The following is a 15,340-nucleotide window of genomic DNA, read 5'->3' on the forward strand; positions in this document are numbered from 1 at the left end:
TGGGCAAATACACTGAAGAAGAAAAAACGATCTTTGTATATCAGCTAATCACTTACATAATAAAACCATTGATTAGTTTAGAGTTGCAGCTAATGTGGCCGATAAAGTTAAAATGAAGTGTGATCATTACGTGAAGCCGTGGTTCTGTTAGTCAGAAGAAAAAAAAAGAGAACCCAAGCCTCGGTGAGAAGGAGTAAAAAAATGTTTCGGCACAGTCTGCCCTTCTCTCCTTCAATCCCTGCTGTGCTGCATGGGCCCAACCAATGAGGCCGCAGGATTTGAAGCAGATCTGGGCTCAGGCCCCAACAAAGCAGCCCCATAAACCATCTGTGGAATTGTGGCAGATGATTGTGATACTTCTCTAAAGGTCTAGGAAGGCTGGAGCTTCATTAAATCCAGAAGCCCTGCTCTGATCCTGCTGCTGCTGCTGCTGCTGCTGCTGCTGCTGCTGCTGCTCTGCCTCCAGCAGCCGCTCAGCTCACTGCAGTCCCAGGGTAGCAGGCGAGGAGAAGCAGCCCCACACAATAACATGCAAGAACACATTAGGTTATTTATATATATATACTGTATATGCTGTATGTGTGCATTTATGGAGGCAGAGAAACACCAGGGGGGCTTCATGGTCAGAGCAGGAAGAAATAGGAGCAGCAGGACTGTTATTATGGGCAAAGTGAGAGGTGGCTGTATTTCAAATGTGTTGCTGCAGGGAAAGAGGCGGCTGTAGATGCAGTTTTATACTCATACATCAACATTTTCTCCCACATGCATTAAATAGTTGAAGGGCATCGTCCAGATGTCTAACTAATATGGATTTATCTATTTTGAGCACATAATATAATATATACTTTAAGGTTAAGACAAAACTTTACATTAAAGTACAGTGACATAATGGCATTAACTAAAAAAATGAAGTAATATTATGGAAATACCATCTTATTTTTAATGCAACTTCCAGCTTGGTAACAATTATACGATGGTGATTTTGTGTTAAAGTATCCAGGCAGTACCTAAATCATGGGGATACAGGTAACAATCAGTGAATAATGACACTGATAATTACCATGTGGAATCCACCCTTCCTTTAAATATTATAATGTTATTACCAGGCTGTGACTTTGTAATTACTGTTGAAATAATCATAAATATCATATCAATTATTCTGTTTCCCATAGTTATTATCATCGTATGACCACGTTTTTACTGGATGTAAAGCAGAGTTTCCCAAACTTTCCATTATCTGACCCACTTTTTATAAATGTGTGCATAACATAACAACTCATTTACAGCAATATTTGTATCAAGCAAAATCTGAATTCCAACAGATGAATTAATAATTTAGGTATAGAAATTACAACTTTGTTTAAAGCAAAAGCTTTTGTAAACGTTTGGCTAAATTATAAAAATGTGTTTGGGGCCCAAAAAAAAATTCCAGCCACTTATATGTGGGTTTCAACCCAGACTTTGGGAACCACTGATGTAAATTGTTAATGATTAGATTGTTAGTAAGATCCTTTAAAAGCCCCATACTATACCAAATATGAATTATGGAGAAAATGATACATGAGAAGTAATAAATAATAGAATCACATGGTTTTCTCGGTTTCTCTGTAATGAAAACATGACTTTGTTGCTGTAATGATCTTTGTTCATGTGTGGAAAACAAAAGTCATTCTGCAGCTTGCACTAAAAGCTGGAGCTCTTGTCTAATCCTTTGAGTCTGGTTCTCATAACATTCCTGAAATGTGCAAATCACTGGTCTGGAGTCAGTTGTTGGAGGTGCAGGTTATGTTGCTAAAACAGAGATAAACACACACACACCACCCACTGCAAACATCCCCCACTCCTTCAATATTACCATGGTTTTCTTTTTGTGAGGATATGGCAGCTGTGAGGCAATGGGATATAAAAAGAAACAACTACATTGTCTCATTGTGCAGTGATTGAACTGTGCAGCTAAAATAAAGATGGGGGAAAATGCAGGTATCATCATTTCAGTAATATAAGTATATAAATATATATATATATATATATATATTACAAATACTAAAATACTAAATGGGCTGCACAAGACAAACCACGTGCAGCTGCTGGCAAAATTCATATTTCAAGCCAGGCAAATGTGGCCACTCCAATATGTCTTCACTTTATTCTCTGATATTAAAACTGAGTCCAGAGATAATAACTGAGTCCACGCGCGCGCGCACACACTCTCACTGGGTGGATGTTTGAGCAGCAGAGGGCTGCCCTCTCTCTCTCTCTCGCTCTCTTGTCTGTCTCAATCTGAATGAGCTGTTTTACACGAACACACACACACACACACACACACACTTCTATAATTCATCAAGCAACAGCAGCAGCAGCAGCAGCAGAGAATATCATTCATATTCATAAATTTCCTCAAAAAGAGTTATGGTCCCGCTGATACAAACGGCTGTATGGATCAGATCACATCAGCCATTCTGGACTCATTAACAGTGTGGACGACGAGCCAAATCCTCCTCTGCTGCTCTGCGCACGTGCTACAGCTTCCCCCATGACCGGACACACACATAATAATGATGATAATAATAATAACAACTATAACAATAATAATAATAATGCTAGCAAGAATATCAATAATAATAATAATGCTAGCAATAATAATAATAATAATAAAGTTTTTTGTTTTCCAAAATAGTTACAATTTTGTTAAATTCGTATTTTGAACTCGAAATAAAACGATTGTTATTGTGTGTAAAAAAACATAATTATTACAAGCAATGACAGTGTAAATAAAGTGTGTTAAGAAAAGTACTATTTTAACAAAGTCAATTGTTGTTGTTATTATTATTATCATTGTTATTATTAAAGCACTGTATATATATATATCTACAAAAAAAATACTTATATATATACTGTACTGTAATATACTTAAAGTGGTATAGGGTGTGCGCTGCAGATGCATTTTACAGAATTTAAAAATAAATTAATGAATACATATAAAATGTCCCGATTTTATTTTCAATCTATTTACATCTGTGTAATCTTTTGTGCAAAAGGAAAAAAAAAAAAAAAAACATATATTAAAAGACCGATGCTTTAAAAATAGTGTTTTTTAAAGGTAGATTTAAAAGAAAATTAAATAATAACGACAATGATTTATTTCTAATAAGAATATAAAGAGTAAATAATCCCACTTTCATCAGATGGATCGGTGGTGTTTGTTTCTGCCGAGCAGCTCTCTCCAGCCCCTGTTGGCCCATTACTCTGAAAACGGTTGAGGCAGAAGCGGCAACACACAACCGATCGCCCCCGTTTCTTCCAAATGATTCACGTCCATCTGCATTCACAGTAGCCGCGTGCTCCACGGCCACAAATCTCACTACACACACACACACAGGAGATATGAGGCTCCCCGCATTTATTTCTTCTGTAATTGTGAAACCACTAGTGGACTCTGTCGGTCAGAGCACAGGCCGCCGGGGGTTCGGTTTCGTTTGTTTGTGTTATTTGAAAAAGAAAAAGAAAGAGAAAAGATATGTATCTCTCCCTTCAGGCCAATAAAGCTCCCAGTAGCTCTTTCTCTTTCTTCCTCCTCCTCCTCCTCCTCCTCTTCACCTTCTTCTTTCTCACGTCAGTTGTTTTGCACACTTTTTTTTCTTCTCAAACAAGGAAACAAACAGCACGAGAGGAGCAGGATGTGCTGCACGCACCGGGTGTCTGAGCTCACGGGTGAGGGTGAGGTGGTGAAGGGGGTGACGAGGGAGACGGGAGCGGATGCTCGCGGCTTGAAAGGAGCCGCGGCCGCCGCCGACTGTTGTAAAAACAGCGAAGAGGAAGAGAGAGAGAGAGGGAGAGAGAGAGAGAGAGAGGGAGAGGAGGGGAAAGGAGAGCAGGGGAGAGAAGAGAGAGGATTCAATGCGGTGCGGCTGCAATAAAAGAATATGACGGCAATAAAAGTTTATAGCGTATAAATTTCTGAAGGTTAAGAACTAAACGGCTGTAAAGCAAACACGCCGAGAGAGGAAGAGAGTGTGTGTGTGTGTGTGTGTGTGTGTGTGCGCGCGCGCGTGGTGAGCGAGAGTGGGTAAGATACACGGAGAGGAAATATTAGAGGAAAAGTTTCAACATTCCCCTGCTCTCCTTTATTTGGAGCTTGTAACGGCACTGACAGAAGCTGGAGACTGAGGGAAGACAGACAGACAGAGAGAGAAAGCAAATGTTAGTGTAGGGGTGAGATTTTGTGGACTTGACGGAGGCAGTGAGGTGGAGGAAAGGACCGGAGAAAACGGCAAAAATGTGTGTGTGTGTGTGTGTGTGTGTGTGTTACAGGGCCGTGGGGTTGTGTTTTTTGTACGTGGGTCAGAGGACGAGTCTCCTTCCTCCCCCACATCTTCCTTCTCTTTGGGAGTTTTATGGTTTTGTAGCCGTTTGGGCGTCCATATGTGTCCCTGTGTGTGTGTGTGTGTGTGTGTGTGTGTGTGTGTGTGTGTTGTCTCCAGCTTGACCTCCCTTTAGATGCGGGGTTGCTCCAAAAATAAAGCTCCAAACATCCAGACCTTGTACCGTCAGACCGGCCGGCCTATAGGTCACAGCGGGGCTCGCTCATGGTGGATGGTCTGGATCCCACGTCCACATGTTATTTAACGGGACTCACATGAAGCTTTTTAAATGTTACAGGAGGTTCATGCATCCACGGGAGTGAAGTTTACACACTGCAACTTCACACACACACGCACATGAAAGTGAGTGGTAACAGAGCGGATGTGTGTGTGTGTGTGTGTGTGTGTGGGTTGGAGTGTACTTCACAGTACAGAGACAGTGGGGGAGATACAGTCAGTGACACTCACATGCTCTTTGTTGTGTTTGATTGATGACAACAGCAGAGACGCATGTGGCACATTTTCAGAAACCTACTTCACACATGGCAAAAAAAAGTACAACCCACTTAAAAAGTCAGTGTCATGTGAACACTTATTATTTGTTATATTATATTATATTATATTATATTATATTGTATTATATTATATTATATTATATTGTATTGTATTGTATTGTATTGTATTGTATTATATTATATTATATTATATTATATTAAATCATATTATATTATATTATATTATATGCTGTCAATTGTACATTAAATATACTTTTTATTTATTTATTTTTATTTATATATTGTATCCTAGATGAACTTTTACTAATTAATATTTTATTTATTTGCCTATACAAATATATAAATGGAAAATATGTGTGTGTGTATGAAATATTTAGTTTTTTGAATATTTCTATTCCGTTTTGTGATATATACAAAACATACACATTTAGCAATTCAATCCTGGTCCAATAGATAAACAAATAGATTAGATAGATAGATAGATAAATTCATTAAAAATAAGAACACATTTCGATTTGTTCGATCACATTTGATCAATAGTAATAACCGCCATTTTAATTTAAAATGTTCTTTTTATTAAATCATGAATTATTTTTATTCATATTAAAATTTACATTTATTTATTTATTTATTGTCTATCTAATAATTAGGTTCTGGAGTAGAAAATCATGTAAGTAAGTAAAAGTTAAAAAACACATCTTTAAAGTGAACATTTCTCGCGAGACTTGTTTATAGCCCACTGAATGGTCATATTGACACAGTGTAATAGGCTATAAACGCCTCACAGTAACGGCATTGTTATTTGTGTGTGTGTGTGTCAGTGTGCTGCTATGTGTTTTTTCCCGTGTATATTTACACGTTCGGAAGCAGAAGAAACGCGAACTGGCCCTTTAACTAACAGTATAATGTAAATAAAGGGGTTATTTTATGATGTTTGAGTTTCATTTGCCAGCTTCGACAAACACAGAGAGGAAATATAACCGGAAGCAGCGTCGTTCTTTATCCACATATTTGCTCAGAGTCAGTGAGCACAGTTCAAACTGCCGGGCCCATAAATGTATCAGCAAGAGGAGACTTTGGATTATTTTCCCACCACATTTTCCAAATCAGACACTTCGAAGTAACCGCCTCCGTCTTCCCTCTCTCTCTCTCTTTCTCTCTAAAATCTCACACCAACCCTCACTCTCTCTCTCTACCTCTCCAATTACAACACGCAGTTTCAATTTAAAACAGCTTGTTTCGCTTTTATGTGCGCACTTAAATAAGCCATAGATCCACCATGCCTCCCCCCACTTCAGCTCCGGCCTTCCTGCAAACGACCGCTTGATGGCGCGCTTGCTCCACCGATGAAGCTATTCCTGGCATGACCAGGGTTCCTTTAAAGGGGGGTCAAAGTGGTTGTATTCCTCTTTGTAATGTGTTTTAAATGTGGTAGTTTTCATCAGAAGTGAAGAGACGAGGCCATTCCATCTTTTTATTTATTTTATTTATTTGTTTGTGCTTTTGCTGCAGAGCATCTTGACCATTGGCAGCAGGTTTCAGCTCCAGCGCGCACATGGCAAAAGGATGGAGAGGAAGGGTTTGAGGAGGAGGCCTTGGAAAGTGATAAGCCCGCACGGTTGTGCAGGACATGTATAGGTTGACAGGAAATGATTATGTTTTCTTCTGCTCTAGAAATCACAGTAAGTACGCAGGCACCTTCAACGTGTCGTGGCGATATATGAATGCAGGCATAATAAAACAAAATGTACTGGGTGCCATGCGCATAAAAAACATGCACTGAGTGAGGCCTTAGCTGTGTGCCACTGGATTTTACGCAAAAATGTGTAATAGGTTATGACGCAAGAGCTTCTGATGCGTTTCCATGCAATTCCTGCGCAACCGTGCGTCTCTAACTTCGCTCTAATGAGGCGGTTTGGTGTGTTCTGTCTGTAACTCCACAGGAATGACCTGATGACAGGTGTCTACCTAATTTAGTGTTCTGACTTTGACACTGATGCACGCACGCTTAGAACCTGCCTCAGAAAAAACAACAACAACAAAACACAAACGTGGCTCAGCCCGTATATACCAGACTCAAATCTCAACACATCACGCGAGACAACTCCTCACTGGAAGTGTGAAACACGGCACTGTGAAAGTTTCAATAAGATCACATTCTGGGTAATAAATTGGGAAATACTGCGGCAATTACTCCTCGGGAATGTAGCGCGCGCACAAGCAGCTGATTTACCACAACACAGTCTGTAATTCAAGCGGCCGCTGGCAACATTTGTGCCTCTTGTATCAACGCTGTGTAATTCCATCAATTAAATTCTGGTAATGGCATTCTCTTTTTTGTATCTAGAGAATGAGAGCACCACTGAAACAGTCTGATATTGCGAGAATCAGAAGATGAACTTCCATTTTCTAGCTGTCTACCTGCTCCACCCTCAGTGATTGGTGGGTTCAGGCCTTTATGTGGAACTGGGTTTAAACTGAGTCTTTTTTTGGGGTCTAATCGCTGCACTTCAGGCCATCTTGCTTTTTACGAGCCCCGGCTGTTCTACAAGGCCGAGCTTAACCTTCTCTCACAACTTATCCCTCGTTAGAAGAACCCTCCCTCCGTACCTTTGCTAAAACAGGCAGGGAGGATCAGCAGCCGTATGGAAAACAGGGCGAAAATGGCAATTAAATACCGGCCGAGAATGAGGCGTTTACGGCCTCCGGTCGCGCAAAAGGGCGCGTCGTAAAAAGAAAAAGAAAAAAAAGAAGCCCTCCGTTCTGTCTCTATCTGCCGCGAGGACGTAAACAAGCAAACATGGCCCCCTCCGCTTTATGGAGCCTCATAGTTTGTTAAAGCGTTTACAGCCACTTTGTCCTGGGATATTACCCTCCCTAGTCCTCCTTACGTGTTTATGGGGAGCATATTTATGAAAGTTTACCATAATCGGGAAGCAGCGGCTCGCAGCTGACCAGCAGCAGCAGAAGCATCCATGAATGTAAGAGAGGCTCTCACAACTAAATTTGGGGGCTTTTAAAAACCTCAATTACATTTATAGTCGGGCACTTGTTAAAAGCCACATCATTTAGAGAGTCGTCTACAACCATGTCTACTCTCTCTTTCTCTCTAGGATCCTCAGTCCTCCACCTCCTCCCCCCCTTCATATCCCCATGTTGCGTGACATTTTGGGCCTCATTCCCATGCAGCCTCGCTCTCGTCTTATAGGATGCGGGGAGACATGTGAAGCAGCAATTAATGAGATAGAGGGAGAGGAAGAAGCGATGGAAACACCTCCATTGCCTCAATCTCAGCTTTTAAGTTTAGAAAAAAAACAATAAAAATGCCCCCTTTTGTTTGGGTTGGAAAGAGTTATTGCTGTGTGCACGTGCATGTGTGCGTGCGCGCGTGCTTATGTACATTTGATCACATGCGAAGCCGCGGAACTCTCATCATGCATCCAATCCAACCCCCAATCTCTCTTTCTTTTTCTTTTTTCTCCTCCTCCTTCTTCTCCTCTGAGTCTCTCCATCCTTCACTCCCGTTGCACTATCACAGGCGCGCGCGCGACGCCGAGGGAGAATCTCATCTAAGCGTCCAACACAGGCGCGTGTGGCCAGAGGCGTAAAGAAGAAGAAGAAAAAAAAAACAGAAAAAGAAAAAGTGTAATGGGTTCTCTGTGTGTGTGTGTGTGTGTGTGTGTGTGTGTGTGTGTGCGCGTGCTGGTGCGCGGAAAAAGCCAATGGGATGAAGAGCTGATAATAGATGCAAATTATCCCTGAATCCGACTCACACACACACACACACACACACACACACACACACTAGGACCAGGAGGAGAGAGAGATAGAGAGGGGGGGTTGCTCACCACACAGAGGGAGAGAGAGGAAAGGAGAACAAGAGGGCGAGAGAGAGAGAAACAGAGCGAGAGAGAGAGAGAGAAAAAATATGAAACAACTCATTTGCAGAGGAGTAAATCACGGAAAACCCGTTTGAGAGCGCGACAGGGCTCCCGCTTTACAGCGCTAACACCGGAATTGTGATGCGCACGAGCCCTTCCTACTCTACTTTTTCTTCTTCCTCTCCTCTTCCACCTTCTTCCTCTTCTTTTTCTTCTTCTTCTTCTTCTTCTTGTTGTTCTTCTTCCTCGCTGGAGATTTTATGGAATCGGTGTGATTGTTGTTGTTGTTGTTATTGTTGTTGTGGTGGTGGTGGTGGTGGTTGTGGTGGCTGCACTGGCTGTGCCGCCGTTTCTGTTACTCACAGCGCTGTTGTGGCCGCGAGAGAGCGGGGAGAAAGACCACAACAACGGTGACCGACACCGGCGGCAGACCTGCCTCACTTTCTCCCAGTCTCCCTCCCCTCCGTCTCCCTCTGTCTCCGTGTGTGTGTCGGTGGTTTTTTTTTTTGCCTCAAACCGCACAACACACGCAAAAAGGGAGGACAAAACAGAACCGAAAGCCGCCGGTCGCTTCCTTCAGCCCCGCTGTGACTCTGCCGAGCCGAATACAAACTGAAACAACAACAGACAACAAGAGAAGATGAGTTCATATTTCGTCAACTCGCTCTTCTCCAAATATAAAAGCGGGGACTCGTTACGCCCGAACTACTACGAGTGCGGTTTCGCACAGGACTTGGCCGGCAGCCGGCCCACCGTTGTGTACGGCCCGGGCTCCGGCGCTACCTTCCAGCACGCCCCGCAGATCCAGGACTTCTACCACCACAGCGCCTCCACGCTGCCCAGCAACCCGTATCAGCAGAGCCCCTGCGCGGTCACATGCCACGGCGAACCGGGCAACTTCTACGGATACGACGCCCTGCAGCGACAGACGCTTTTCGGGGCCCAGGACACGGATCTGGTCCAGTACAGCGACTGTAAGCTCGGGGGCGCACCGGGGATCGGCGGCGAGGACGCGGAGGGAACCGAGCAGAGCCCCTCACCCACGCAGCTGTTTCCCTGGATGAGGCCGCAAGGTGAGGACGCGGGTGCACTGACTTACTCTTCTACCGTTTTTAAATCAAAAATATAACCCTCAGCTTTAAAACACAACACCGCGCAGAATGGTCTCAGCAGCTAAAGTGATCCTATAGAATATATAGACAGTCACACAGTGAGGGAGAGAAAGTTGGGGAGGAAAAATGTGGCTTTAAAAGCAGCAATTAAAGGAGGGCATTTAGCGCTTCCTGCGCACTGAGTGGGAGACAAAAGCGCGTTTATGGTTTTATTGGCGGCACCAAAACTTGTGAATGACTTTAAGGTTTAATTGCACTAACTGGTCATATAAGTACTGAGAGAATCGGCATATAGGAGATATAGGAGCACACACACACACACACACAGGGAGGGGGAGAGAGAAGCTGATGAAAGGGGAGAGTAATGAACTTCTTTATGAGCAAAAAACCCTCAAAACTGAGACACTGCAGCTCAGATGAGACAGAGTTGTTTGATTTACACTCGCAGCTCTGATTCTCTCTGACTCGGGTTCAACTTTTACTGTTTTTTTTTTTTTTTCCTTCTTCTTCCCTCAGCATTTTTACGACTTGCCTTAAGGTCTCCGGGACTGCTTGGCTACACGGTGGTCAGTTCAGCTCAGTTTTCCCACAGGGTTTGCAGGAGTGAGTGACTGAGTGTATACATGTGTACAACAAGGAGAAACGCAGGTATATTCCTGCCCCCCTCAGCCGCTTCACAGCGTGTGTGATCTCTGACCTCTCGTCCCCTAAACTCCAATATTAAAAGTACTCCCCTCCTCTTCCCTCCGCGTGAGAGTCGTGTCCGCGTGGTTCTGGTTTGCTTTAGTGTCTATATAGGTGTTGTCGCATGCATGTGAACACACACACATACATATAGACAGTGGGAGTATGTGGATTGCTTAATATTTTAAATCGCATGAGAGGATTACATAATGTAGGTTAAGTAGGTTTATAGTTGATGATTGCTTAAAGCAAATACCACAATAAAGGGGGGGGGGGGGGGTCATTGGATTGACATGCATGCATAGTAGCCTATTTTGCTTGAGCCCATATTTCCTGTGGTGTGTGTTTTTGTGTGCATGTGTGTGTAAGTGACACACACACACACACAGAGGGGGGAGTTTATCACCCCTGTTCTTGGCCGTATTTCATATTTGATTTTATTTTGAAGTGCACTGCAGACGGGTTATGGCCTGGTACAGGACTTTTCATGAGTATGAGCATCAAGTAGAAACACAATTATACATTATACAAACATGGCAGTGTGTGTGTGCGTGTGTGTGTGTAGTGTTGCTTTCCCTCTACACACCTGCTAAAAGCTAACACCAGCTTTATGTTTGTGTGGTCTTCACGCGCGGCTGTTATGAGACATGAGCACCTTTTCCTCTCCCTCTCAGTGGCTCTCAGCTGTATGTGATGAAGCATTTCCTGCGCGTGCTGCCTGTAAATTGTCACCATTTACATCTTTAAAGTCTCTCTTTTATATTTCACTGGCACTTGTCTACATTTGCTCTGCTGCTTACCCCCCAACCCCCTCCCTCCCAACTCATCCCCAGCTTTACGCACGATCCGGGGGCTAAACGGCGACTTCTTTAAAGGCTTGCAGCTGAATTTTAAGCATTAATGATAGTGATTAGACATTTGATGAGGCTCATAATTTTTGGATGGTAAATATGCTATAGGTTTAGAGACACTGGATGAATGAGCTCCGCTCAGCTCATCCATGCATGGGGCCGAAAACAGGAAAAAGCGCAATTCTGGGTCCTGGGACGCTTTGTGTGTGCACAGAGTTACAGCCCCGCGTGCACGCTTCAATGGGATATTGTCCTTTCTCGGTGCAAGGATTTATTAGTTATAATAGCAGAAAAAGGCGGGCGGGCTTTTTATGGCTGTAGCGGGAGGATGGAGCGCAGCGGCGGAGGCGCGTTATCACATTTACCTCGGAAATTTCCCTTTAATGAGGGGCCACATTTCATAATTTGTATTATAAAGACAAGTACCTCCACACCTTTTTTATGTTACAACCCCGTGCAGCAGTGACGGAGGCTGCTGCCGCCGCTGCTGCTCAGCTGAATATGTGTTGAAATACTCCCGAGCCTCCGAGCTGCAGGTTTTAATATCCGACTTTCTCTGAATATGAGCGCGTTTTACGACTTTCATCGCCGCGGTTTCTCTCTCTACGACCTTAAACATGGATCAAAATAAAAGAGAGAATGAAATCTGATTAGGCTGAAGAATAAGTGCATGTCTTTTTTTTGCCTCGGCTCTCGCTGGCATCTGTCGCCTCCTTCCTCCAAAATGTCAACGGCCAAGTGCCATGCGTATATTTAATTGGCTTCATATTAGAAAATGTCTCATCATCCCAATGGCGTGTTTCAATTCCTTCCCCCAATAAAGCAGCGTGTCGCCATTTAGCGGAGGAAAACGGCGGATAAATTAAAGAAATTATTCATTTCTATTGATCTACACAAGCATATGATATGAGGGAGGTGTGATGTTGTGACGCAGCCAGGGTTGGGGGGTTAAGTTCCCTCCGTCAAACGAGCTCCCTTCCGATCAAAGCTTCCCGTGCTGTTATTTTATCCAGGAAAGTGTTTCCCACTTCCTTTAATTCATTGCTGGTGACAGCAGTGAATGTGGCGCCCACTTCCCTCTTCGTCTCTGTGTAGCACGAAATCACGGCGCCAGCCGCGTGACAGATAACACATACAAGACATTTACATCACTTACACAAGTCCAGGCTTTATCATAAAGACTTCCTTGTCTTCTTCTCCTTCTCCTTCTCATCTCCGCAGTATTAATAGCAGCTCTGTGGCGATACATGGAAACTATATGCTCGCTTTCTTTTGTTTCTTAAAGGTAGGAGCAGTGATCATGTGCCTATATTCATATATCTAACTACCAGACAGTGGCGGCACTTTCACTGGTACGCCGCGGGCTCCATCAGCGCAGATGGATTAAACTGGATGTATACGATTATAAAGTCTACTTCCTTCATTTAATTCAGACACTCCAATGTCCTGGAGGGGGTAGAAAAATAGAACGAGAGAGAGAGAGATGGACTGTGTGTGTTATATAACATTATGAGTACAATACAGCATATTCTTTAAAGAGAAATCTGTATTTTTAGATTGATATGCTCATATTCAGATGAATGGGAGTCGTTTTCTGCACATATCTGTGTTATTTCATGTTTGTTAACTGTACAAACGAAAACGTAAAGAGAAGATGTGTAATTTGTATTTATTAAAAAAAAGTTCACTTGCAAAACTACTGTTTTCCGTATTTTTTGACAGCTAGATTGAATATAATTAGTAACACAACACACAATGAATGACACCGTTCATATTACAATTGTGTTTATTACATTTTACACAAACGCACGGAAATGACATCCTAGTATCATTTTGAAATAGACTGTGTTTTATTTAAACAGTTGTTAACACTAATCGACTCTCCAATTGTGCCCAATCACATTTTAGAGGCAACACATTTTCTTTTACATCAAAGTTTTATTTATTTAACGATAATAAAAAGAGAGACACTTAAAATATGATTATTGCACACAAACGTTCTGTAGTGTCTGTAATGAGGCAGTTTTATTCTCATTTTTTTGTTTCTTTATGGAGCAGTGTTCGTTATGAACGCGACAGCAGTGTCACGCAGCATGTGGAATCTTCTTTTATTATTATTAATATGTTTTTACAGTTTTCAGTAGTTCAATGAGTGGCGTGATTATTTATAAATATATATATTTATATATATATATATGGGGTTTTTTTTACACTCGTTTTCTTTCAGTGTGTTGGCGAATAACAATATTTCACAGCTTATTCACTTCAAACAGTCATAATTAATTTCCCCCTCCATGTGTCCACTGTGTATTTAAAAAAAAACTTAAAAGGTCTTACCTGGTCTCGTGTGTGTGTTTTTAATTAAGTGTTAAGTGTTTTTATGTTGCGTCAGAGAAACAGAGAGACAAAGAGGGAGAGAGAGGACTACATTACCTATTGTTTGTCATTTCTCTCTATATTCACTCACCATGGTTTGCACTTGGCTTCTTCTGATATAGAAAGATATATCGTGTGTGTTCGTCTGGATTATTTATGTACTTTAAAAGTGTTTACGGCGTATTAACAGCATCAAATATTCATGTGCACTTCTGTCAGTCTCTGTTCTGTGTGTGTGTGTGTGTGTGTGTGCTGAGAGTTTTCACTGTGTTCCTGGTGGATTCATGTCTGAGGAGTAGTAGTAGTCGTAAAAAGGTGTGTGTGTGTGTGTGTGTGCGTGTGTGTGCGTGTGTGTGTTTTATGGGACTCCTAAACATTAGTCACATGAGGATCAAATGATTTTACATCACGTTTACTGAACTTAAAACAGGGACTTCTTCCTTTGAACACACATTTTAGATTGGATTGGATAGATAGATAGTTAGATAGATATATAGATATAGATAGATAGATAGATAGATAGATAGATAGATAGATAGATAGATAGATAGATAGATAGATAGATAGATAGATAGATAGATAGATATTACCCGGAATTAACCACAATTTTAAACCACACATTATTGCACTTTGACCTTTCTGTCGTACAGTGGCGGTATGAGTGGAATAATCCAGATAAAGGTGCTCACTCATCAACATCAAGATCACTATCATGTGTAACGTCATTATTATACCAGGCACAATGACATTTCGAGTGTTTTCTCCAAATAGAACGTGACGATGGAATAGGGGGTGAATGACAAGACGTCAGCGTGGATCTTTTTTGAGACAAGTTGGGGGTATTTTTTTTTTTTTTACTTATTTATTCATTTTTCATTACTGTCTGACCTTCTATGGATTTTATGGTCAGCCGTTAAATTAATGGACATCAGATATCGCTGTCATTTACCTACAAAGCCCTAAAAAATAACACGGTTTCTTTCAAACTGTCCTCTGGGTAGTTTATGATTGACCATCATGTGTTTGGTGTTTTATGTGCAGAGGCCTGTATGATGTAGAAGAATTCAGTTCTGTGTCTAATAACTTACCCCTCCCCACCTCTCCCCCACCCCACATTCCCCCCACTAGCTGCGGGCAGGAGGCGTGGCCGGCAGACCTACAGCCGTTACCAGACCCTGGAGCTGGAGAAGGAGTTCCTATTCAACCCCTACCTGACCCGGAAGCGCCGCATCGAGGTGTCGCACGCGCTGGCGCTGACGGAGCGGCAGGTGAAGATCTGGTTCCAGAACCGCAGGATGAAGTGGAAGAAGGAGAACAACAAGGACAAGTTCCCCAGCAGCAGGAGCGAGCAGGAGGCGGTGGAGCGGGAAAAGCGGGAGAAGGAACTGCGGGAGGGCAGCGGAAGTGGAGGAGAAGGTGGAGGAGGCGGCGGCAGTGGAGGAGGAAGCTCGGTGGCGGTGGTCGCGGTGGCGGTGGCGGCGGGTCCACTGCAGCCCCCCGCAGTGATTGAGGATTGCTGCGAGAAAACCCACAAGCAAATGTAGGAAGGAAAATGGTGGA

At 42.7% G+C, this 15,340-nt stretch overlaps 1 protein-coding gene across 1 annotated transcript; it reads left to right on the top strand.

Moving 5' to 3' along the window:
- Positions 1-6,385: 6,385 nt before the first annotated feature.
- On the top strand, positions 6,386-15,340 carry LOC131475189 (homeobox protein Hox-B8a). The gene is made up of 2 exons (XM_058653115.1): positions 6,386-9,830; positions 14,909-15,340. Exons 1-2 carry the CDS (start codon positions 9,398-9,400, stop codon positions 15,322-15,324), a joined length of 849 nt encoding a protein of 282 aa, XP_058509098.1. The 5' UTR covers positions 6,386-9,397; the 3' UTR covers positions 15,325-15,340.

This window comes from Solea solea, chromosome 16 (genome assembly GCF_958295425.1).
Source record: "Solea solea chromosome 16, fSolSol10.1, whole genome shotgun sequence".
Classification (NCBI taxonomy): Eukaryota; Metazoa; Chordata; class Actinopteri; order Pleuronectiformes; family Soleidae; genus Solea; species Solea solea.

What these genes read in the sequence shown, in the direction of transcription:
- LOC131475189 (XM_058653115.1), top strand. Translation starts at nt 9,398, where the DNA reads ATGAGTTCATATTTCGTCAACTCGCTCTTCTCCAAATATAAAAGCGGG. An exon ending in TCCCTGGATGAGGCCGCAAG is followed by an intron (nt 9,831 to 14,908) that starts GTGAGGACGCGG and finishes TCCCCCCACTAG; the next exon opens with CTGCGGGCAGGAGGCGTGGC.